The sequence below is a fragment of the Colossoma macropomum genome, unplaced genomic scaffold (genome assembly GCF_904425465.1).
Source record: "Colossoma macropomum unplaced genomic scaffold, Colossoma_macropomum, whole genome shotgun sequence".
Taxonomy (NCBI): domain Eukaryota; kingdom Metazoa; phylum Chordata; class Actinopteri; order Characiformes; family Serrasalmidae; genus Colossoma; species Colossoma macropomum.
Genome location: NW_023494806.1, coordinates 9,866,294 through 9,891,871, shown reverse-complemented (window position 1 = coordinate 9,891,871; position 25,578 = coordinate 9,866,294). Strand labels below are relative to the sequence as shown.

The window sequence follows — 25,578 nt, the reverse complement described above, 5'->3', positions numbered from 1 at the left end:
GAAGCGCTCATCCCTCGAGACTTCTGCAGTTTTGCACACCCACAAATCTGCTTCGAGCTAAAATGCTGATTTTCTGTTTTATCTACTACTCACAGAAAGATGACCTCTCACCACAGCATCTCATGTGACCCACTGCTTTCCCCCCAGGAGCTTCCTCTAACTCCCTAGGAATACATGATCTAAGGAAATTACAAATAATCCAATTCAATGACTTCATATACACACAGAATTTTTCCCAAGAGCATCATCCCAAAGTGATTTTTTCCCCTCAGAAGCAGCTGATTTAGCATTTGCAACACAAACCTTTGATGGTTTGATTCATGGAACTATTTACCAAGTGAAATAATCCGTTTAGCTGTGCATTGCGCTTATGGATTTGCCTTTTTGCACTTGCTTGACTATCACTTCCCAACCATTTTCTTGCATTCTACTCCATGCAGTGATCGATGCTCCTAGCCAGGTGGAAGTGAGAGATGTAACGGAGAGTACTGCCCTGATTACCTGGTTCCAGCCCATAGCTCAGATTGATGGAGTGACTGTGTCCTATGCCCCGGTCACTGACTCCTCAGACACCAACACAGTGGCTCTATCAGCACTAGACACCCAGTACCACCTGGCTCGCCTTTACCCAGACACTGAGTACAGAGTGTCTCTGATGGCCCGCAGAGGGGAGATGACCAGCGTGCCAGTGTATGAATCCTTTACCACAGGTTAGAGACTCAACTCTCAACTCAAATTTATTTACATGTGAAATCAATAAACAAAATAACTAAAGAATTTAAGCAAAAAAAATGAACAATAGAAAAAATATATAAGTAATCTTGGGTACAATTACTGTATAAGTGCACTTTGTAGGTATATAATTACTGACTGTAGCCTTTTTATTGCTTCAAAATTTATCAGGCACACTATACCAGGGGTTACATTGAGATTTTGGAGGTGGGGGTGCCTAATTTTTTTGTTTGTGAGCAATGTGGGGACGAACTTATCAATTTATGTTTTATTATATGGAGGTTTCCTGAAAATGTCCTTAAAACAAACAGCCTACCTTTTTCTGCCTTAGTGGCTTAATAAAGTCAATTAATTTGTCAGTTTTGGCAACAAAATTACATCAAAATATGATCAGATTATTTTATGACAAAGATAAAAGTCAGACTAAAATCTTTAAACTAGTACAATTGTTCCAAACAATGATGCCACCCATCTATCAGCAAGGACTCTTCCTGTTCTTGGAGCAGCTGCCTCCACAGACTACAAACACAATTAGCTAGCTGGCCCAGTGCAAACATGTACCTCTGAGCCCATTTAGTCGGCACAACAGTAGGCAAAACATCACAGTAGCGCATTAGTTGGAATAGGTGTGGATGAACAAATGTTTGATTTAGCTTTCTCAGTCATGAAAGTTGTATCTGGCTATGCAAACTCAGTTCGATACTTTGGTGACAGAATGCTTTGGAATTACTTCAAATTTAACAGGATAAATAACAGCGATATATTTAGGCTAAATAAATTTATTTAGCTAATTAATACATCATGAAACAAGAGGAAAAACTCAATATGTACCAATATGATTGTGACAATCAGTAGAACAATATGAGGAGGGTGTTCCACAGGGTTGGGAGGGGGGTCGGGGAGGTGTTTAGAGGTTATATACACACAGTTTATCACATTGAATAGTTAAATGGACTTCACAAGGATTATGAAATGGTGCTGGAGCTCCATCCAAGGCCAATTTAACCCTTCCGCTTTACCCCACCCAGCAATGGAAACACCATTGAACCACAATGGACCACCGTAAGATGAGTAACCCTACTGTCCCCAATTCACCCTTACTAGTGCCACACACATTAACATGCAATTACCATGTTGGTGTCAGTGCTATGCTGAGAATGGTCCAGCACTCTAATAATATCTGGGATTGCTGTGGTCCCTTTCAATTGATGGATGGTGTAGAGGGGGTTTGAAAAACTGTGTAGCAATATATGGGCTACAGTCAGTAATTGTAAACCTATAAAATGTACCTATATGGTGGTTCTGATACAATTGCTTAGTGTAGGTACAAGCCAGGCCTAATACCTTATAAACCAGCAAGAGTGTACCTACATAGAGGTACATTAGCCTAGATTAGAGAAGGCTTTCAATTGGTCGGCAACTTTGTGGGTCCATTACTAATGAACCATTACTAATGTATGACTCAGCTAATTATTTAAGATGAGCTACCTTGTCCTGGTATGCTTGGCTCTGCATAGTTACCACATATGGCCATGAGAAGGTGTACAACTAGTCAAAGTTGATATGTTCCAGACTTGGATGCTCCCAAGAACCTGCGGGCGATCGAGCAGACCGACGAGACCATCACTCTGGAGTGGAAAAACAGTCAATCTAATGTCCCCAGTTACCGCATCAAATATGGCCCACTGTCTGGAGGAGAGCATGGAGAGCTTACTTTCCCAACTGGCCCACAGGACATCACTCAAGCCAAGATCACTGGTAAGGGTTGCATTTTGGTTGGAGATGGTCAGATCTATCATGCAGTTTCTGATAATAGAAAATGTCAGTGTTTTTAACAGGGTATCGAATTTTGATTTTTAGAAGGTGTAAGTGTTGCTTGCTAAGCATAGCCACTTTAGATTAGCTTATCGCTTTTGGTGATACTCTTACCTTCCAACTGCATTTCAACACAGAGCTATTTTACTTTTAATGGATTAGGAGCCACTAAAATGCTATTATGTAAATAACTACAAAAAGCCCGATGTATCTTTGCTGCCAAGTGCTAATTGTGGCACTTTTTCCCCATTTTAGTGTTTAATTCAATGCACTCATTTCCAATGGATCTCTTTATTTCTGTCATGGAACATTTGCTTGACCACAAAACCCTACTTTATGTGAAAATGACCAGAAGGACTTAGCAATCAACTCTTAAATTAAATAACACTGGCACTTGTTTCAATGTGAAAATCCTAGTCAAACAAGGAAAGTAGGGATGTTTTTTCCATCCCAGCAACACTGCTATTATACACAGTGCTTTGAGGCAGTCTCATTCTCTAATGCCATGTGTTACTGCAAGGAGGGATTAGCCAGGCTGGGGGGGAAAAATATATTCAAAACGCGTAATAGATTCTTTGTCTGGTCTGCTCCTTTGTCCTTGGGAGGCCCGTTCCCTACATAAGGCAGTGAGTCTATTCTAATAATCGAGTGTGTTACACGCACACACACACCTCACTACTCATCTCTTTCACACAGTTATTATCTGTAATTGCCGTCACGCTTGTGAGTTTATTGATAGTAAGAGTTTCCTCTGAATTAGGTGTAATTTCATGCTGGAAGACTCCTGTGCAGTGACCTCTGTAGGAGCCAATAGAGGCATTAAGAGGAGTAAATGCTGGGATTTGGGCTGTGGGCCCTTATCAGCTGAGGCTATGCTGATCTAAGTGTCTCTTGTAAGACAGTAAATATTGCTTTTGGCCTGCGGTGAGAGCCTTTTTGATACGGCTACTGAAGAGGACGTAATTGAAATGGTGCGTGGCTGAAATATAAAACTGACTGATGGCAATAATTAAAACAATAGACTTAAAAGGAGAAGCCACACAGACGGTCCGAAAACATTGTAAATAAACATTGTGGAATTCCGCAAGACACTTTTTAATCCTAAGTACATCTGTTTTCCCTCCTGTTGTTGTGTTTTGTATTTGAATTCTTAAACTGTAACCGATTTCATCTGGCCTTAAAGTCATAGCCACTGCGGAATCAGATGTACGTTATTTTCTTTAGCAAATCTCAGCCACAAAAACAATGTGTAAGTTAAACATGTAGGTATGTCCTGTTTGGAAACCGTTGGATCCTTTGGTGTAAGTGGTTAGAGTCAATAATTCTTTTAAATGTCCTTTTAAAGCGAGGAAAGTGTACATTTTTGCTAGAGCCAAAGCTTGAGGGCCGCAGTCGCTGGACAGTTTCATAGGTAGGACTTTCTGTGGACAGCCTTCAGAGTGCAGTTTAATTAGAAATGGTGGAAGCTATCAGAACCTGTGGGAAGTCAATCAGATCATTCATTTACAAAGTCTGTAGACATCCTTGTGGAACTCTGGCTCCACATCTTATTCTGAGACACCTAACTCTAGCTATATAGCTGTAGAGTACTGAATCTGTTGGGCTCCGTGAGATTTACTTTATACTGTAGATATCAACAACATAACTTTTAAAAAAGAACGTTCTTCAAATGTTCTTTAGTAAAGACAATGATTTTATATAGAGCCATGAGCACTCAAAGAACCTTGCACATGCTCAAGGGTTCTTCACATGGTGAAACAGTTCTTCAGATTGATGGAGAATGTATTGTATATGGTTTAATGTAGATTTATTTTGAAAATGGTTCTATATAACATCAAAAAATATTTATTTAATTGTTACCATGTCAAGATCGGAACAATAGAAGAACCCTTTTCGATGCTATATTTCTAAAAAGGTTCTATACACATTCTCCATCAATCTGAAGAACTGTTTCACCATGCAAAGAACCCCTTGAGCAAGTAAATCGTTCTTTGAATGTTCATGCCTCTATATAGAACCACTGTCTTTACTAAAGAACTTTTGAAGAACCATTTTTAGCATCCAAATAATCTGCTCTTGCTTCAATGATCTCAATGATTTCACTTTAGTGATTGGACTATCGAATCTGCAGAGTTCTTTGAGAATTACTGTAAACTGTACTTGTTTTCTGCAGGACTCAGGCCTGGAATAGAGTATGGAATGGGAGTGACCGCAATCAGGGATGAGAGGGAAAGCTTGCCCACCACAACCAATGCTGTGACCGGTAAGATACTAACATATATGATCTGTATACATTAATGTCATTACTATAATATGAAAACCTTGGAAAAAACAATTTTCTAGTAAAAAGACTTTCTAGTTCATTTTCTAAGGAAAAAAAAACTCTCTCAACATATGTTAATGTAAGAAACGTAAGAAAGGGATTTACTTTTTAAAATCTCTGTTGGTCCATTCATCGTGAAATGTTCACACCATGTAAAGGCCAACATACCTGTTGACCAGTCTTCAGTAGAAATCAATTCAGGCTTAAAAACAGAGGTTCTTGGAAAAAAACTTTAATCATACTATCCTCTTAGACCTTGATGCTCCTAAGGATCTGGAGGTGGCCGAGACTTCAGAAACCACCCTGATGTTGATCTGGAGAAGACCCGTGGCCAAGATAGACATCTACAGGCTGGTGTTCGTGTCTGCTGACGGCCACAGGGCGGAGTTGGAGGTTCCAGGCAGTGCCAGCACCTACACCCTGAGGAACCTGAGCCCAGGCATGCTGTACACCATCACCCTTACCTCTGAACGAGGAAGAAAGAAGAGTGCACCAGCCAGTCTTTCAGCATCCACAGGTCAGTCTTTCATCCCAGTGACCACTGTTCCACCGGTGCATCAGTAAGTAGTGCTCAGAGCTTCTCCTTAAGTACCGCTAGCTTCACGTTCTTGCCTTCTTAAATATAAAGGGAAATATTTGTTTCAGACTTTGGGAATTCAGTCGATTTTGTATAGATCGAGGTTTCAGCTCTTTCCTAACCTCTTGGCCAGAAAGAGCGATTTATCTGCTGTATAACTTCATTCATCCAGCCACCAGGCATTGCAGTGAACATAAGGAATCAATTTTTTAAAAGTTTTCTCCCCAATATTGTCAATATTTCTTTTGGCGTGTGAGGATAGAGTGTACAAAGCTCTGTAAATTTAATTTTAGGTTCTCTCTGCTACCCTCTTGGCCAGGGAAATCTTTTCATCCATATAGTCCTGCTGCCAAGCACAGAAGCCAAGCTGTGGAATGAATTGAATTCATTGTTAGCTCCAAACTATACATCCTCAGTCCCCTTTCAGTTCCACATTTACAACATGTGGATTTATTTTACTCCTTAAAGCAATGTGGGAAAGACAAATAAGGATGATTATGACATTTTTGGTGGTACTTAAAGTGCTGCTTGAGCATCCAAACCAAATATTTAAAGACAAAAAATGTCCCTTGTTACATAACTGGGTAGTCTTGTAAGGCAAGGGGGAAAGTAATATGACATGAGGGAGACAGTGGAAAAGAATACATTAACTCCTTAAAAACTGGTGGTGCGAAAAATATATACCATGCCACACAGAAACACAAACACGCACATACAAAGCTTATTCATGTGATAATTGTCCAAATGAGGCCACTCCCCTCTGGTTTTGTGTGATTTGACCAGGATGAACGGAGGGGCGGGGTAATAGAAAGGCCCCATGCTGAGGTGCCTGTTAAAACAGTGCCTCTGGAATCAGCAGCGCTATAATCCCACGAATTCATTTCTGCAGCCATTATCGCCTCCAGACACAGAGTACAAACATGGAGCATACATTCTCCACAGGCCCATAATGGGATGAGGGTGGGTGGGGGCAGGGAGACCACTTGGTCTGGGGCCTTTATCCTGATGGACAATCATTGGGTGCCTTGGTGAAAGGATTACAAGGATCGCAGCTCAAGTGTCTGGGGACCCATCATTTGAGGTCATTGAGGGACAGTATGCATTCAGCAGCACCCAAGATCAGTCATATGTGTGTATCAGTGCTGTCAGGACAAAACCTTGTATCTCCATTTATGTCTTTTTATTTTATTTGCATTTTACAGAATTTGAAAATTCCAGCTGCCCTTTACGTTGTGTTATAATCTCATTATGAATATGAACAACAGAAGTAAATTTAGTTTCATTAATTGCCATTTAAAGTCAAAGGTTTTTTCACTTTGTAGATACAAGCTTTTGTCCCAGTAGTGACAATATATACTCATATGTGCATGTGTGTATATATATATAATTATATATATATATATATATATATATATATATATATTATATATATGCATACTACCATTCAAAAGTTTAAAACCACTGTTTTCAATAATATTAAACAAATTTGTTGCAGATAGATATAAAATTATTCTAACATGATGCTAACATTCTATACACTCTTAGCAAAAATGTAACAAACAATAGTGGAATCTTTTTTGATTGTCCTATATAGAAGCTTTTGTTTAAGAATCCACACAAAAGCTTCTCTATTATAGAGGGCAGTCATTTACCAGGCAAAGAACCATTTTATTCCAATAGTTTACCAGTTCTCATAGTTCCATATATAATTTTGCTTCACTAAAGAACCCTTTTTTAGATTGTAGGGTACAAGTTGTAGGAAACTGCAAAAGTACCATTCCATAATGAAAAGCAGTGACCAAATCAGATCAAATGGCCATTTGCAGATTGACAGTTCTTTTATGTCAAGAAATTAGTATAAATAGATAATTAGTTATTGTGAATAAACCAGTGGTTTACATTTTGGTGTCTAGTTTATAACATTTCAGTCTACACTGTAAAGGCTATTATTAAATAGCAATTTTTAATATGACAAGTGATTCCAAACTTTTGAATGTAAAATATACATACATACATACATACATACATGTATATATATACACATACATATATTATATATATATATTATATATATATATATATATATATATATATATATATATATATATATATATATATATATATATATATAAAATTCTTACACATTGTAACTGATAGAAAAGTACAAACAAAAGTGGACATGCAAGGTTTTTGGACAAAAGTGTTGATATGTATATATATGGATATATATTGCAGCTGTTATAGCAAAACCTCATAACTATTTTATTTATATTTTTTGCTTGTTTCACACAATTCAAGAAATGCTAGAATTTGCAATAATTTAATGACAAATGCACTAATAGACAGTGTCCAATATTACAATATATTACAATATAAGAATAATAAAATTTAAGCCTTTTTTCCTTCTCCAGTAAAGTTACTGTTTATTAGATATGGGTTTCGTTATGGCAGCAATGATATATTATTAATGGAGGAAACTTACCAATAACTTCCACTTATTTCAATGATGAAGACTGATGAGAGTCAGATTTTACAATGATTAACCCTTTAAACCCCTTAACCCACCAACATCAAACACTAAAAATGAGAATAAATGCTTATGCCTTTGCATTATAGTGGGATGCATGCGTATGAATATGCTAATAGTAAATGTGCTTGCAAGCATGCATGAAGAAAAGACAGCCTTTGTGACAAAGTCCTTAAAGGAATATTCCAGTGGGTTTTCAGTTTAACCTCTATCTGCCAGATCTGTATCATGCAGTCCATTACCACAGACAATAAGTTAAATCTGTACCTAGATAAGAACAGAAAACATGTTCATTGTAAATACACCTACAACAGAAGCCAATGGGCGGCAGCTGAAGCAACTGGCTGAAGCAGCTGCCTATTGGTTTCTCTTGTAAGTGTGTTTTGGTTGAAAAACTGAGGAGTATTCATTTAAGGTGACTCTGGCTTGTCATAAAAAGGCACCATCTCATCATTCATCAATCCAAATGAAGTGAATTCCAGACCTAAGGCACACAGAATTGAATCCTGATTTAGATTAACAAAAAGACCAAGAATGTGACGATTTAATTAATTGAAAGTTTTGAATCTCACTTACAATGTCACCTTTCATAAGCAAATTTGTCAGCTGATGCCTGTGAAGGTCATTCACTCCATCCCCATTGTCTTTCATTCCATTTTGCCCACCATGCTTGCGCCCACTTGAATGTGCATTGAGAGGATAATGGAAGCCTGTGGTGCATCTCCAGGCTATCTGCACCTCTCTCCTCATGAATGCTGACGGAGCACAATGATATTCAATTACGGGTTACGCTGCACTGCATGGCCGCCGCGCACGTTTTGAAGTGTTCGGCGTACTTCTGCTCACAGCAGACTACGCAGAACCTTCAGAAATTAATGGCTCCTCTCCGAGCCATTAATACCAGAGCTGCCTCAGCAAGCTGTTACTCAGGTGCATGGACGCTGCTAATGGGCTAAGACCAAAGGATGACTCTGCAGATGAGCCTGTTTATCACTACCGACTTTACAATGTCATGCAGCACCATTTCATTGCATGGGCAGATGTTCGTTCTGCATGGAACAGATGGAACTGAACTGGAGATCAACAGACACAGATGTTTATTACTCTTTACTCACAGAGGAGACACGCTTTCCTCAGATCATTTAAAATGGTTTTCATTGGCTGCTATTACTGCTGAGGTTTCTAAGAAATGAATGGGGTTTATAGAATTGCCATATTGCAGCTGTCATGGAAAAAAACTCCAACATAACTACTTTTCAGGATAACTTTTCCACACTGATGAAGTAATACATTGAATCTACTTAATTTAAGTGTGCATGTCATTATTTCTATATTCATAACAAGTATTATATTAGCATAATTTATGATAAAAATGTCAATTCAAAGACAAAAGTTTGCAGGATTATGTTAAGTGGGGTGTTGGGGGTGTGTAGTACCCCCAGATTTCAGGACTGTTTAACTGGTACTGCTAAAAGTAAAGATAAAAGTAAATAATACCTTCAAATGTGTCCATAAAAAAGCTGTGTGTTTGTTTTAGGAGTTTGCATTTTTATGTTTTGTCTTATTTACACAATTTGCAAAAATGTGGGATGTGCCTAGTCAAATTACATGTTTTGTTGATTTTCTAAGCGAAAATAAGTTAACACATCCAATAGAACTGCACATTTTAATGCACAATTACTGTTTATTTGTGAATTTAAACACATTGTGGAAAAAAAAACATAAAATGTAATACTTGCAAACGTTATATTTTATGTGTTTTTTCCAATATATTAATCTCAGCAACACAAAACATTGTGCACTAAAATTCGCATAAAAATGTCTGTGGGTGTGTTTAAACTTTTGCATACAGCTGTATATTTTCAAAATCTGCAGTAGCAATGCAATATTCAAGTTAAGGTTGCATTTTCATTACAGTGAGCCGAATCACTTCCCTTGCCAACTGTTAGATGCTTTGGCTTTTGACTAAAACACAAGCAACTTTACATGTCCGGAGTAAAAGTGTATGTAGAGTTGTAAGCTAGTTCTAAACCTATGACTGCATATCTGCTTATATTTCAGACCCCCAACTAAAAACACCATCCGGCACCCCTGAAAGTACAGTATGTTCTCTTATTTAGCTAGAAATAATGAGCACATTTGCATCAGGTAAATTAGGTGCATTACTTTCTTCAGTGCACTGCTTTAACACCATGGTTTATTCTTTTAGCTCATAGATCTAAATTATCCTGGGGCCATAGAATAAAGGGTCAAATATGAATTGGGTGCAATGAGAATGAAAAACCTCCCCATGTCTTAGTAGGTTTCCTCTGGGTGCTCCGGTTTCCTCCCACAGTCCAAAGACATGCAGTCAAGCCAATTGGACATGCTAAATTGCCCCTAGGTGTGAATGTGTGTGTGAGTGTATATGCCTGTGTGTTTACCCTGCGATGGACTGGCGACCTGTCCAGAGTGTTTCCTGCCTTCCGCCCCATGACTGCTGGGATTGGCTCCAGCACCCCCCATGAGCCAGAAGAATAAGCGGCTTAGAAAAATGTGTGTGTGTGTGTGTGTGTGTGTGTGTGTGAGAAAATGAAAAATAAATTGAGAAATGGGATTTTGTGAATTTTCTGTTTGTTTTATATACACATTAACTTTCCTTCACTTCTGCTGAACTTGTTCTTGAATGTACCTACTGCTTTATGAATACAGCACTGCAGTACAGAGCGCTATACTTGAGCTGAAGAAAGAAGACTATCCCGAACTTCTCTGCTGCCTCCACGCATCAAGCTTTACGAGATGTGTTCATTCACATGTACCAGTGCTCCACTGCCTGTCTGCTTAATTTCTTCTGTTTATCATCCAGACGACAAAAAGCCGCTGGTTGGCAACGTCACCATCTTTGAGGTGTCCTGGGACAGCTTCAATGTTTCCTGGGAGCTGGAGAGAGGGGAGTTTGAGGGCTTTGTGATCGAGGTGGCCGACCCTGATGGCCTCTCTGAAGGCCAGAACCACACTCTGTCAGGCCAAGAGTTCAGCTTGGCCGTTACTGACCTTTCTCCCAGCACTTTCTACAGGGTCACTCTGTATGGACTGTACAAGGGAGAGCTCTTAGAGCCAGTCTTTGCTGAGGCCATCACAGGTACCACCGTTCGCTTGGTGCCGGAGCATCTCGTCTCCTTTCAGCACCTCTTCTTTGTATCTTCACCATTATTAACAGTAACACGTTCTCAAGAAGGGATTCGAATTCAGTACTAATGCCTTTTCACTCTGTGTAACACACTGGATGCTGAGTGATGACTAACATCTAACATTTATAGTGGCTTATCTACCGGCATGTACTAATAAGAGCACTCTTAACATTTTTATCTCTAATTCAAATCTATTCAAATCACTTATCAAATGTAGCCATAAACCATGATAGGCTGTGCATTAAAATGGTTTTACTACAGTTGAGGGGTTTCCTATATATATATATATATATATATATATATATATATATATATATATATATATATATATAAAATAATATACAAAGGTTTCCAATGAGTCTCTTTGTTTACAGTGGTTAAGGGGTCTTGTTAGTCATGGCATAAAGAGGTAAAACTCAGATTTTATATCCAGAACTATCAGTTTTATAAATAGGATTTTTTTCTTTTTCACAATTATAGGAATGCTTTCAGCCTAATGTGTTTGATGTACACGTAATTACCTAAAACCACAAGCAACCTTTTCACGTCAGCTTTTGTGGATCCTGCACGTTTAAAGGTTTTAGTCCACTCTCTCCTGCTCAATGGCAAGTTAGAGCATGCTCACATTGACAGCACACCTGCAGCAGAGCATAATGAAGCCTTGCGCATTCTGGTCTGCCTAATCACAGACAAAGCCTGCAGGTGCACAGGCCGACCTCCCTCTATGATCACAGCCTTATTTAAGCTCATCAGCCAAAGAAAAGTCAAGCTAATAATAGCCTTTTATTTTTAATGGGCCATAGCATACAACAAGCATTGTAAGCATGCCAGTGCACAGTGTTTTTTTCATTTGAGTATCAACATCATTATGACAAACACAAAACACTACTTTCCAAGGATAGAAGATTATTATGACACATGTTCTCAACAACATAGTTGTGATGGCTCCACAGCCCACCACATTATGCTTTTGACGCTGGTTATTAGCTCCAAGCAGAAGTTTTGGCTTTGCTTAGTTACTCAGCAAATAAAGATGCCGACTGGGCAGGAGCGGCCTGCCAGGGAAGTGATCCCAAGGAGTTTTTGTCATTACTTCTGAAAGCTCTCGTCAGTATGCAGACCCGGTTTTCTAACTCTGCAACAGCCTTCATTCTCCGGCCTCACTTTCACACATTTTCTTGGCATTTATCAAGCAGTGGCTGCAGGGGCCACAGTCGTGTCGGACTTGCGAGTGTGCATGCTAATAGGTGAAATGAATACGGCAAACAGATTAGACTGAAATTAGTCTAACGACAGAACTTAAACACAAGTTTTTAACTCATTCTTGTATACGGGCAGGAAGTTCTTTTGGAAAGCAATTGGTAGAAGTTCAAAATGGAAATATCGCTGAGGTCTTACTCAAGTACCCTATATGGTCTGAGAAATACATTCTTGAAAATAAAGGTGCCAAAAGAGATCTTTGGAGTGTCATCATGTAAGAACACTTTTGGTTCCATAAATGACCTTTCCATGGACAGTTCTAAGGAACCGTTTTCGTAAATGAGATGTGTGAGTGTGAGGAACCTTTTAGCATTGTGTAAAGATTCTATAGCAATTAAAGGAGAATCGTTTTAATCGTTGAGATGTAAACAAAGTTATTTAGCGTGGTCTGATGGGAAATGGTGCATTGTGGAGACACCTGCCCACTTCAAGTTCTGCACAAATGGTAATGACAGGAAGCAGGGATTGCAGAGTGTACATCACAAATATAGACATTTTATTTACTATCCAAATGATTTTATATGTAACGTTGATAATAGTAAAGTATTTAAATCTAATAAAAAAGTTTCCCTTTGGTGCTATTTTGTTGCATAGTGCCCTGCATGTACCTCTCCACCCTATATATACTTCTCTACCATGTGTCTCTGCCCTGAATGTATTTTATAAATACATTTTCAGACCAAAAACAGGCCCAAAAACTGCTATAAAACAATGTTTTGGGCGTTGGGCAACTTATTCATAACTATTTTGTTTGTTTAACTTTCTTTGAGGTAGCTTTCAGAGGCGATAAATGTGTTGGACATCTGGTTCCTATCACAACCAGTGTGACCAACACTGATTTCTGTAGAATCAAACCACTTTGGAGGACATTGTTTACATCTTTACAATATAATTTTGAAACATCTGCAGAATTTTCCATTGACATTTTTCATTTGAAGCACATGTCCAGACCAAGAACCATTTATCAACCCATTTTTTAGAGGATACTTTAGCTGCCCTGTGCTTAGCTCAATTATATCAACTGTACTGGCAGGCAACAACCTGGAAGGCTATTGAGCCATTGCTTGCAGTATCATGACCACCAGCAGACCTCCTTTCTGCAGGTTAGCTGGCGCCTCGTTCCTCCTCCATGAACAGACGGCTCTTTGTCCGGGCTGAGAGACTTAGCAGAGACCAGCTTGATGAAAGTGATCTGTGGTTACCACATGTTAGCACTCTTTAAATCACCCACACAAGACCTCCCTCCCCCCAACAGTCCTACTGACAGTTCTCTCAAGCTAGCGCTCCATGCTAATGAAGAGTGACAGCTCCACAGGATTTGTCCTCGCTGCGTTTCATTTCCAACCACTTCTTCTCCTCGCAACAAATAGCTTGTGATTCTCACGTCATCCCGAGCTTGAGAGGAAGAAGAGGTTCAGTCCGGTCAAGTGTTCGGAGGCCCCCTCTTTGCTGCAATGTTCAGAAGAGTTACAGCAACTGCTGAATAAGGAGGTTCAATTTAGGACAGCAATGGTTTTGCTAAGTGCTGTGTTGGCTCAGTTGGATGCAACTTTGTTTGTTTCATTCTGTCTACATTCTACATTTGATCTTCTTGGTACTCTTACCATCCACCAGAAGAATCCTCCCTTAATGATGCAAGTAAACATTGACATACTACTCCAGTGCTTTCAAGCACTTGCCTATATGCCTACTCAGTGCCTACTTAGTCCCGCTGTTTGAATCTAACCATTATGTGTTGGGTCTAATGGCCGTCTTCTTGACTCTACAGCATTTCTCGGTAATGACTAGGGGGATTTTAAAGCCACCATCATTAGATTAAGTGGTTTTAAGGGTAGGGGTGGTATAACAGTGAAATGCAGAGAAAAGTTAATGTTTCAGGTTGCTTCACTGTTAGTTGCTGTACTCTATTTGACTGGCATAAAGAGGATTAGGCAGCTAGGCTTCTCTTGCTGATGATAGTCATGCTAGTAATCCCCACCAACAATACATGATGAATTATGGATCACTTCAAAGAATATTTTGTTACACTCACTTTTTCTATGTCTATCCATGTGCAGAAGAAAGCTTACATTAAGCTGGAAAAGGTTGCTACATAGATCATATTTCATGATGCTAATGACCGTAGATGACTTGGAAAGTGAGGACAGTCAGACTTTATGTATCTGACCACATTTATGTGGTGGTAATGGCATGATGTTCTGGAAACCAAAGGAATTAGATAGTAAACCCTTCAGTTTTATTTCTTTACCAGCTTTTGTTGGCAATGTTAGACGTCTTTGTTGCTGCAAAATAGTCACTTGTTTGTTCACATCACACTGGAGGATACTTTTACATACTTATTTACCACATTTACCACTGCATTTAAGTTTTTGCTTTTCTCAAAATCCAATATCACATTCTTGAACAGTGGTCTTCTTGTTCAGGCAACACAATTCAATCTCTTGTCCATATAAAGAAGGCCTAAAACCCCCTAAGAGCCCCCATCTGAAGACAGTTAAGATTATTTTTAGCGTGACTTTATAGAATAAAAAGAATGTAAAGAAACACGCTTCAAACTCATCATTAGCTTTCTTACTAACACTCCTAAGGCTTTGGTGTTCTAACTAGAATGGGCAATCTGGATTCTATTAATCATTTCATTATTCCAAGCTTTTGCATGTTCTTCCTGTGCTCTTATCTTCACAAACGTAACAACAGTTAACTCAAAGAAGCATGCAGACTGACCAGGTGTGGTCAAATTTAAATTACTGCTTTTATAACCAGTTGAGAGTATGTTTGGAGCCCACAGAAGGAAGAACACCTGTATTCCTTTATGCATCTAGAGGCTGAACCTGAGGTGAACCATCTCTTCGTCTCCAACACCAAGCCAGATGGTTTTACGCTGGAATGGACAGCTCCAGAAGACACCTTTGAAACATTTGTCATCAAAATCACGGATTCGAATGGATTGGCTGAGTCAAAGCTGATGAGAGTGTCTGGAGACAAGAGAACAGAAGTGGTTTCTGGTCTTGTTGAAGATACAAAGTATGAAATCGAACTCTTTGGGATAATTGCGGGACGGAACTTCCAGCCCATTTTGGGCGTAGCTCGAACAGGTATTTGAATGTGTTTTGTACAAGCAACTCCTGCAAGCCGATGAAGGCAACATCTTGACCTGACCTGTACTTTACCTCCATCTCTTCACAATGTGTTTAATGCTTCTCACAAGATGTTCTTAACTGTTTAGTGGTTTAATTTAGTTTGAATACTAATCTGTTCTTATTCACCAACAGCTGTTGGGTACACTGTTTGTCTTGTATGTCTTATCTGTGTTTCTATCTCTTCTGCTTTTGGTCCTGAGTCATTCTAATGTAGAGGTTTCCATCCTAGGTCAGAGAGTCCTCAGTGCCTTGAAAAGTTTTGCATTTTCCCTGCTTTAATACATTCTCTCCAGCTCAGGAAGGGCTTGTTACTTAGCTGATTAGTTGAATTGTTGGGAGCAGTGAAAACCCTAAAATGCACAAACCAGTGGGTATGCTAGGATCAGGATTAGGAATCTAGTTCAAAGGGGTGGGAATGGATTCAACCAGCCATTTAATAGATTCACTATTTGGTATAGATATCAATTTGATGTTAATCTGAAATTTGATTTGATTGTCTAGAGTTGCACAGTATACTCTAATGCACATGTGTCAGGCTCCAGTCCTTGCAGGCCACAACACTGCAGACTTCAGCACACTGCCTCATTAAACACACCTGATTCAGTTCATCAGCTACTTAGCAAGGCCTTCATGAACTGAATTCAGAGCGTTAAATGAGGGTAAATGCTAATGTCCACAACACTTTGGCCTGGAAGGTCCCCAGTTTGACATGCCTGCTGTAATTGTTTCAACCAGTGGTCTATTAGAAATTCTACCTAAATATACAGATTAACGAACAGTACTGATACTATCCAGATATAGATATCAGGCCGCAGTCTTGTACATATACTAGTAGTATAGTAGATATGCCGTAGCATTTAGTAGATATCATTGCCAAAAATCGCAATCACAGCTTCTGTTTAGATAATAATTTGGTTTGGGATTCCACAGAGTTGCTCAGGATACTCAAATGTTCTAAAATCTCTCCTTCTCTTCCACCCCATTACCTCTCCCTTGTCGTTCACTCTCTCTCTTTCCCTCTGCTCCGTCTGATGTCTTTAACCGGCTGTCTAGTCACGGGTCTTACCCATTGGACGGAGCAAACTGCTCTGTGTTTGTCCTGAATGTGCGTCTGTCTCTGGTCGTCCGGCTCTGTCCAGGGGGCCTCTCTTTCCTCTTGAGTGTGACGCTGGCATGTCTCACCATTGTGCTCCTGTAATGGGGCAAGTTAATCTCCCCGTGTGTGTCACGCAAGATTCCGCGGCCTGGCGTTGACAAATGGCCGCGAGGCCCGTCTTCTTTGTTTGTGTGTTTCTCATCGGTGGTTTTTCACGATATTAGCCTCAATGCTCAGATTTGTGCCATAGCCAGCTGGGATATTTTAAGCAGAGTCGTGTTGTGCTTCAGTTCCACTATCTCTACATCTCTGAAATAGCTTGTCTGTGTCTTGGAATGACTGGAGACTCAGCTTCCTTGAACTGGCTTCAGATCCAGCTGTCCAGCGTATATTCTAATGCTTTGTGTTTTGTCCTGCGTCTTGTGTTGTCTCACTGTGTGTCATCTCCTGGAAGGCTTGGGAACACCAAAGGGCATCCGCTTCTCTGAGGTCACCGACACTTCTGCCACTGTTCACTGGACCGTGCCCCGTGCCCGTGTGGACAGCTACCGGGTCACCTACGTGCCTGTTCAGGGCGGTAAGTGTATAACTGTGTCATAAGCATTGTGTTTGAATACATTTATAGTACAGTAAAGTACAACAAACAAGAAAAAAAGGAAAATTACATCCAAGGAAACTGAAGAAAGGGAATGTTTTTGCTTATTTCTTCTTGCAATATGGCTCTCTATGCAGAATCGTATTTCATAATGCATAAGTGCTTCTGCAGCAGAGGGTTGGTGTAGGCTGAGCATTCTCAGGGGTGCCAGTAGTAGACCTGTAAATGCGGAGATGACAAAAACATTTTTTGTGCAGCTAATGCATTTTAACAACACACTCACTGTAATACATCATGTGCAGCATATAAGTGGTCTTATATTTCTTTTTTATATTTCTTGAATATGACAGGCCCTGGTTTGTATTTCTACTTTGATTTATGAGGTACCGTTTCTTATGTCAAGTCAAGTCACATTTATTTATATAGCACATTTCAAAGACACAGTGCTACTGAGTAAAATATACTAAAACAGGAAAACAGTGGAAGACAAAAGAGAAGAGCACTCATGGTAGGACAGAACAAACCAAGAGAGTACAGATAACAGCATGCATCTCTAAAAGGACTCTAAACGTGCCTAGGAAAATAAATATGTTTTTAAGTGTGGCTCTATTCTGGGTAAGATGTTATAAAAACAGGAGAGTCTTGGGGCAGGAATAGATAAATCCTCATGTGAGACCATGAAACAGCTAAGAGCAACTAGTTAGAAGATCGTAGGGCTCGTGGGGAGGCAGTAGTCAGAGATATAGCTCAGCAGCATGCAGAGCTTTTCTAAACAACTAATAATAAAACTTAATTCAACTCGACTCCCTTTTCTTGGCACCTGTCAGGAACTGAAAGTGGCTGATAGATACCCAAGTAGAGTGAGGCGCAAAAATCAAGAAGATAAAAAAATAAATAGGATGTGTGAGTTTTGTTGTGCTCTTTAGCTGAAATAGGCTGCCTCTCACAACTGTGTTGACTTGCTTCTCAAACTTAAGGGCAGAACAAAAAATGACTTTTTTTTTTCTACATTTGCCAATAATGGTCCAGATATTAGCTATAGTTCTGTCATAATCAGAATTAGTAAAGATAATAATTTCTATTTTGTCTTGGTTTAGTTTAGGAAAAATTGTGACATAGAGCAAACTGCAAAGTTGACCAAAGTTTACTGATTTTCTTGAATCCAAATGCATCCATGCAGCAAAGAGCAACAAGAATTTCCACTATTTTTTTCTTGTTTACTCAACTTCTGTTTATAATTAGTTCTACTGGCTGACAAAGAAACATTTAGTTGACCCAACAAAAGAATGTTTGTTGTCCTGAGACGTACAATTAGTCGAAACTCTGAGTCATACCAACTTTTCTCGTATTTCTTTTGTCATATTGCTCTAGGCCTCTTTTTGGGGCAGTAGTGTTTACCACAACACTACAGCAACCCCTCATAATGTTCAAAACTTCATAATGGATAATTATCAAAAGTCACATGGACTGTTTTTAGTATGTCAATATCTGCACTTAGCACAAGGAGAATAATTAATATGTCCTGCATTAAATGACCCAGTGGTGTTTTTTTTTTTTTAACCAACTATGCAGGGACTGATGTGGTATAGTGGGTAACACTGCTGCCAACCACATGGCAGATTAGGGTTCGGTTCTCTGCAGCACTTTCAGAAATAAAGGTACTAAACTCTCACTGGGGCAGTACCCCTCTCATCACTGGGGTGGTACCCTCAAGGGCACATCTCAGTACCTTTAGTCAGGGAACATAATTGTACCATAATCCATCGAAGTTATATTTTCTAAGTTGTACTGACTCCACACACCCCATCTCGTCTCCAGGCTTTTATTTTATTGTTCTGTTTTAAAATATTAGGTCATGAAAAGGTACAAATATGTACTTTTCACCTGGAAAAAAAACTTATTTAAGGTTCACAATTGGACCTTAAAACCGCTTTTGTACTTTTGAGGGTACATTTACATTGTTTACCTTGAGGAATGAAAAATGTACCTGCACAGAACCTTCATTTCTAACAGTGTGCACTAAAAAAAGTCCTTGAGTGAAATGCCTATCACTACTTTCCCCTACCTCTGTAACGCAATTAAAACTGTACGTGACTCTGGATAAAAAATTCGCTAAAATGTCATTTTTAATATGAAAGGAGGACAGCTGATGTGACTCAAAAGGTTTTACTAATTGTACTTCTTAGGACAACATCTCAACTAAATATTTGTTTTAGTGTAACTGATACCTTGTGAGTTAGTTTGAAGAGCAAAGTTTGGTTCTAGATTTGTTCAATTCCATCACCAGCACAACTGATTTAATAAAATGAAGTGTTGCGTAGCCAAACCAGTTACTGGATGATAACTACAGTTAATACTGGGCTGCCACAAAGCAAGGCCTGGAAATGGTTAAACAAACTTCAATCACTTCTTACTGCATTAATATTATTTGTACTTAGTGAAATCTAATATAATATTGTTTTCTGAACAAATTAAGTTTTCTTACCAAATAAATAACTTCTTAAACTTTTTAAATCTTATTTCTCAAGTGCCTAAAACCTTTGCCCAGCATTGTATAATTAAAAGGAAAAAAAAAATCAAAGCTATGACAGAATACAGAATGTTCTAGATACACACAAACTTTCTAAAAAGTGTTAAAGTTGTCCTCAGATGTTCTGATGTGGCTTCGCTTTATGTGCAAATTTTAGGCAATATATTCGCAAAAATTGTCAGGTCTTTAAACTCCTATTCAGTCACACCGTGTCCTTTTTGGCATCAGCATGACGTGCTCAGGTTTTCAGATCAGAAGGGCACGCAAGCACATCCTCAGCTATGTGGGCCTGTTGGTGGATGTCATCTATCAAAGCCTTCTGTTTCCTCCATCAGCGCCTTCTTCCTCAGTTTGCTCCAGCATGATCCCAAATCAGTTTTCTTAGAGAACGCTGCCCTCTTGTGGCAGTTGGCATAAAGTGCATGAATATAATTGCACTCAGTGGTAAAAACCTGGCTCTCTACCGCCCTCTGCAGGCAGTCCAATGACGATCACGGTTGATGGAGGTGAGTCCCACACAGTGCTGCCCAACTTGACCCCTGGAGTGACCTACCAGGTGACAGTCACAGCAGTAAAGGGACTGGAAGAGAGCGAACCAGGCGCTGATAGAGTTACAACAGGTACAGTTCATATACCTCACACATGCACCTATACACAAACTACACATAGCCTGCAATTCAGATACATTTAGACTTTCTTAAAGAAAGTAAATAAGTAAACATGACTTAAGTAACATAAGTGAAATTCAGGTGAAGCAGAGGAAAATAGCTGTATAAACTATTTCTTTGCTCAGTAACTGTGATAGTAGATATTAGGCAATGCTGAAAATTATTCACTTTAACTTTCCATATTTCCATATACAAAGGAAATATATTACCACATATTTTTCAAAATACATGGCAGTTTTTAATAGCCTCTATTTTCAAATATGTTTGACATATATATATATATATATATATATATATATATATATATATATATATATATATATATATACACACACATTAAAGTTGTCACTATTACATATATTTCAACAAATGTGCATATATTTCAATATATTGACAAATGTGCATATTTAATTATTCAAAAACATCATGGTTCAATATATTTAACACTATTTTAAAATGTTGCAAATATTGCACATATAATTTTAAAACAAGCAAATATGTGTACATATATTTTTCTTTCATATGGGCTTAGAATTCCAGTGATTTTTTTGCATTTCTGCCTGATTCATTAGAGTTACTCATTCATTGAATATCAGAGTGGCTTGGTGCATCATACGGAAACTGACTGATTCAAATATATCTACCACCAGTGAACCTACAAGTGTCTCATGAGTGTTTAAACGTAATGTTGATAATGGTGAAACCTTGGTACAAAAAATAGCTTTTCTGCTCCTTAATACACTTAATACATTTTAAACCAAAACCTTCTATGTATGTTTCCTCTCAGCGCTGGACAAACCTCGGGGTCTGAGAGCAATTAACATCACAGACACTGAGGCGCTGCTGCTCTGGCAGCCTACTGTGGCCACAGTGGACGGATATGTGATCACCTACAGTGCAGACAGTGGTAACGCTACACTACAGTTCAAACCTATCTGGACTTTCCCATGCATTCTAAAACATGAAGGCCAGACTCCAGGCCTGGCAAGGACAGACTCAGAAACCCTGGGATCTGTACCTTGTTATATCATTAGCTGCTAATGTTATCTTTTTGCTTCTGTGGTCACTCTTTTCCATTGGCTTGTGTTACATCAACTCTCTGATGTATTTTTATGTTGTATGGTTGATCTATGACTGTAAAATATCTATTGGTGTGGGTGAATGTAGTGTTTCCTTTGGTAATCAACGCTGCAGTTCATGGCCCTAAGTCTAAACTGATATTCCGTGTCTAGATTAAAAGGAGGGTTAAAATCCTCATGATGAATATGTTTTTTGCAGTGCCTCCAGTGATGGAGAGAGTGTCTGGAAACACTGTGGAGTTTGAGATGAGCTCACTCATCCCTGCCACTGAGTACACTGTCAAAGTCTATGCAGTGAGAGAAGCAGCCAAGAGCGCCGCCACTTCCACGGAGTTCACTACCGGTAACACATGCACATATACTCACACCCTTCACTCACACAAACACCTAAGTACTCATACTGTACGAAAACAGGGGACTTTAAGAATATTGAATAATAAAAGGAATTTCATGTGCTAAATGAGTAAGAATAATCTATTGAGTATGATTTATCTAAGGTACAACAAACAATAAAATGATATCAATTTGCAGGTGAATAGCTGTCTATCCATTTAGGATCCTCAGATATTAATGGTACTTGACTCATTGGTAGCTAAGATATATTGAAAATAAACTAATCATTAGCACCTACATCAGAGCAGCAACATCACTGAATGTGTTTGGGATTCCCCCGGATCATGAAAAGCAGAAAATTAAATCAACTTCTAAGACTGAACTTTGGAGGTGTGGAAAACTATCCTTGCAGATTTCTTTGAAAAACTGAAAGTCTTCTGAAAAGAACGGAAGTTGCAATAAAGGGAAAGTGTGGAGACACTAAATACTGACAAATTAGACTTTCTTTTTAGTGAATTTTGAATTTTGTAATGCCAGTGCTAAGTGTTTGCTCTCTGCTGCAGATGTGGATTCTCCTCAGGATCTGGCAGCCAGTAACATCCAGACAGAGAGTGCCATGCTAACATGGAAGGCACCGCGAGCGGAAATCACCGGCTACATCCTCACCTACGAGTCTGCTGATGGTGCAGTCCGGGTCAGTGGAATACATGAGCAGCCAAATAATCCTATTCAGCTGCTTTTCAATATTCAGGGCTGTCCTTGTACAGATAGGTTACATTTCTGTCTAGAGCAAAGAAGATGGCAGCTAAGATTAAATTGGACTAAATATCTGTTTATTTCTGCTTTTAAGACATCTAATTTAATTCTTTAGCTAATAATATCTATAATGTTGCATTTGGAAATGCCATGCTGTATCTGACCCTCATGTCCTTTCTCAGGAGGTGGTCCTCAGCCCCACATCCACATCCTACAACATGGGCCAGCTAAGCGCCTCCACGGAGTACACCGTCCGTCTGCAGGCCATCTCTGGACCCATGAGGAGTCGCATCATCTCCACCGTCTTCACCACCAGTGCGTTCACATACACATATAACATCGTGTCTACCCCTAGCTAAAAAGGGCAAGACACACCCACTTTGTTAATGATTATGTATTATATATGCCCATGCTAAATGGCTTCCAGTGGGCATTATTGTCTGTTATTCAATTATACAGCAGTCCTGCCCACAGTTACAGTGGTTGAAAAGCGTTCTAGCCATACTGTTATATCTGATAAGGGCATATCACTATACATGTATCATTCCATTGACCATTTGCTGCTAAGTAACAACAATGGGCCACTTTATTTTGAGCAGCTTCATTTGTTTTAGGTGGAAGAAATTGCCAGTATTAAGAACATACACTGTGTCCAAGAGTTTGTAGACACCTGCTCCTCCAATGTTTCTTTTGAAATCAAGGGTATTAATAGAGAGTTTGCCTATGCTTTCTGCAGTAACAGCCTCTACTTTTCTAGGGAAGGCTTTAGACTAGATGTTGGAACATTGCTGTGAGGATTTGAGTTTGAGCAAACATTGATGCTGGACGATTAGTTCTTGGTCACTCCAACTCAACCCAAAGCTACTGAGTGGAGCCCTATAACTCCAGAAAACAGCTGAGGAGTTTCATACCCCTTTAGCTGATGGTTGGCATTGGGCATGGTGACTCATGTGTGGCTGCCCCAGAGCACCCCATTCTATTGGCAGTGCTTTTCTATGGAGATTATACAAGCTGTGTATGTGAATGTGAATTATACAAGCTGTGTAACAAGTTGAATGCCTGCTTCAGCAATGAGTGCACCTTAAAGTAGCTAAATTCACTAATTATAAGGGTAAGGGTGTCTGCATACTTTTGGACACATAAGCCCAGTTTCCCAGATTAAACATAAAGATAGACTAATAAGAATTTTCAATGGCAGTTCTCCACTGACACTAAAATTTAGTCCAAGATTAGGCTTAATCCATGTCCAGGAATCTAGCACATAATGTATATTTATTGCTGCTGCATGAAAGTGATAGTGCTCTATCGCTTACTTCACACTGTGCTGTGGAAGAGTCAAAAACTGCTCCAATGAAAGATATTCATTGCAATATTATATTAAAATATGTTGAACTCTGCAGTATAAATATAATGCACATAAAAAGGCTCCATGGAAAACTGAAAGAAGAGAGTTTGATTTAGTATGTTTGATGTCACAAAAAAGAAGCATTTAAATATATCCATCTCTTGCACTCCACAGCAGTTTAGCCCCACATATTCATGCTGAAGTTATAAGAAGTGTTTCAGTTTGGTCTGCTTTTTAGGTACAATACAGGACAACCAATCAGAAAAAAAAGATCATTTAGTTTGCATACACCACCCTAAAGGCATAGCAACAAAAAAGTCTGTTTTATTCTGAGGGATAAAGAGAGGTTAGAAAATGGTCATGTAAACATGTATTATGACATTAACCCTTACAAATGTCAAGAGTGGGTCTTAGAAGGAGAAGTAAAATCCAAGAAAAAAATTTGATTAACACACAGAACATACAGCTATTCTGGAATACTAAACACACTATTAGTCATCAGTGTTTTGCTCAAGCTTGCTCTCTCTCTCTCTGTGTGATACAGTTGGAGTGCTGTACCGACACCCTAAGGACTGTTCTCAGGCTTTACTGAATGGAGACACAACCTCTGGCCTGTTTACCATCTACCTCCGTGGTGATGAGAGTCAGCCCCTGCAGGTCTACTGTGACATGACCACAGAAGGAGGCGGCTGGCTGGTGAGTAACTACCCTCCACTCATCAAAACTGAATACTCATGATTATACATTTGCATTGTAGCTTAAAGTGTGCCCATGTGATTAATGTAATGTTGGCTCTTCCTGTTCTGACTCTGCTTATTTACCATGAAAATAACTGAACCTTATACACCTATTAGTTACAGCCACACAGTCTGATTAGTTCAAAAGCATTTATCTGTGCTTCTACAGTGACCCTGCAATACATTGGGACATGTGTGCCATACTTAACAAACGTATTCAATTTTATTTATTTTTTGTTTGTTTTTGGCAAAACAAAATATGGCAGGTGAGTTTTATGATTTGTATCGTTTGAGATTGCAACCAATATATCTTTGAACGCTTCTTTGAAGATCACCAACACCATTGAAAGAACAACAGCAGCCTTAGTGCAGTCTTTCTGGGCTTTCTGCCCACCATCAGTTTGATGTTAGGCTGAAAGTTTTCAATATATTCAATCAATTTGTTAAAAAAATATATATAAATAATAAAAAAATAAACATAGTAACAAAATAATTTAAAAGTCAGAGTGCACGACATGAGCAGAAGGTCATAACACGAAAGAGTCAAAAAGGGGTCAGGCTAGAATTGTAAACAAGAAAAACGAGCAAGAAAACAAACCAGGAGGTCAAACACTGGAACAAAAGGCTCGGTAATGCACAGTGAACTGATACAATACTTAAAAAGGAGACTATGGAAACAAACAGGTTATATGGGCACATGAACAGGTGATAACAATCAATAGTCAGGTGAACTTGAGCCTGGATAGGTAGATGGCTGAGAGTCTGTGGTCATGTGATCCCCCAGAGGATTCTGGGAGTTCTACACGGTGTGAGGGGTGGTAGTCTCTGCTGAGCCGGCAGGAGGCGTGACAGAAAAGATCTGAGAAAAGCACATAATATCATTTTACTTATCACT

General features: G+C 39.1%; 1 protein-coding gene across 2 annotated transcripts in view; it reads left to right on the top strand.

The window, feature by feature from the left end:
* Positions 1-25,578, top strand: part of tnc (tenascin C) — a 53,950-nt gene that overhangs the window by 23,213 nt on the left and 5,159 nt on the right. Inside the window, exons 7-19 of one of the 2 annotated variants that reach the window (XM_036598044.1) lie at positions 441-710; positions 2,305-2,490; positions 4,721-4,810; positions 5,124-5,387; positions 10,820-11,095; positions 15,227-15,499; positions 17,095-17,217; positions 20,242-20,385; positions 21,221-21,340; positions 21,712-21,855; positions 22,409-22,539; positions 22,784-22,916; positions 24,491-24,642. In XM_036598044.1, coding sequence (XP_036453937.1) covers positions 441-710; positions 2,305-2,490; positions 4,721-4,810; positions 5,124-5,387; positions 10,820-11,095; positions 15,227-15,499; positions 17,095-17,217; positions 20,242-20,385; positions 21,221-21,340; positions 21,712-21,855; positions 22,409-22,539; positions 22,784-22,916; positions 24,491-24,642 — 2,306 coding nt within the window. The remainder of the gene's footprint in view (positions 1-440; positions 711-2,304; positions 2,491-4,720; positions 4,811-5,123; positions 5,388-10,819; positions 11,096-15,226; positions 15,500-17,094; positions 17,218-20,241; positions 20,386-21,220; positions 21,341-21,711; positions 21,856-22,408; positions 22,540-22,783; positions 22,917-24,490; positions 24,643-25,578) is intronic. The other variant, XM_036598045.1, reaches the window with a different exon arrangement.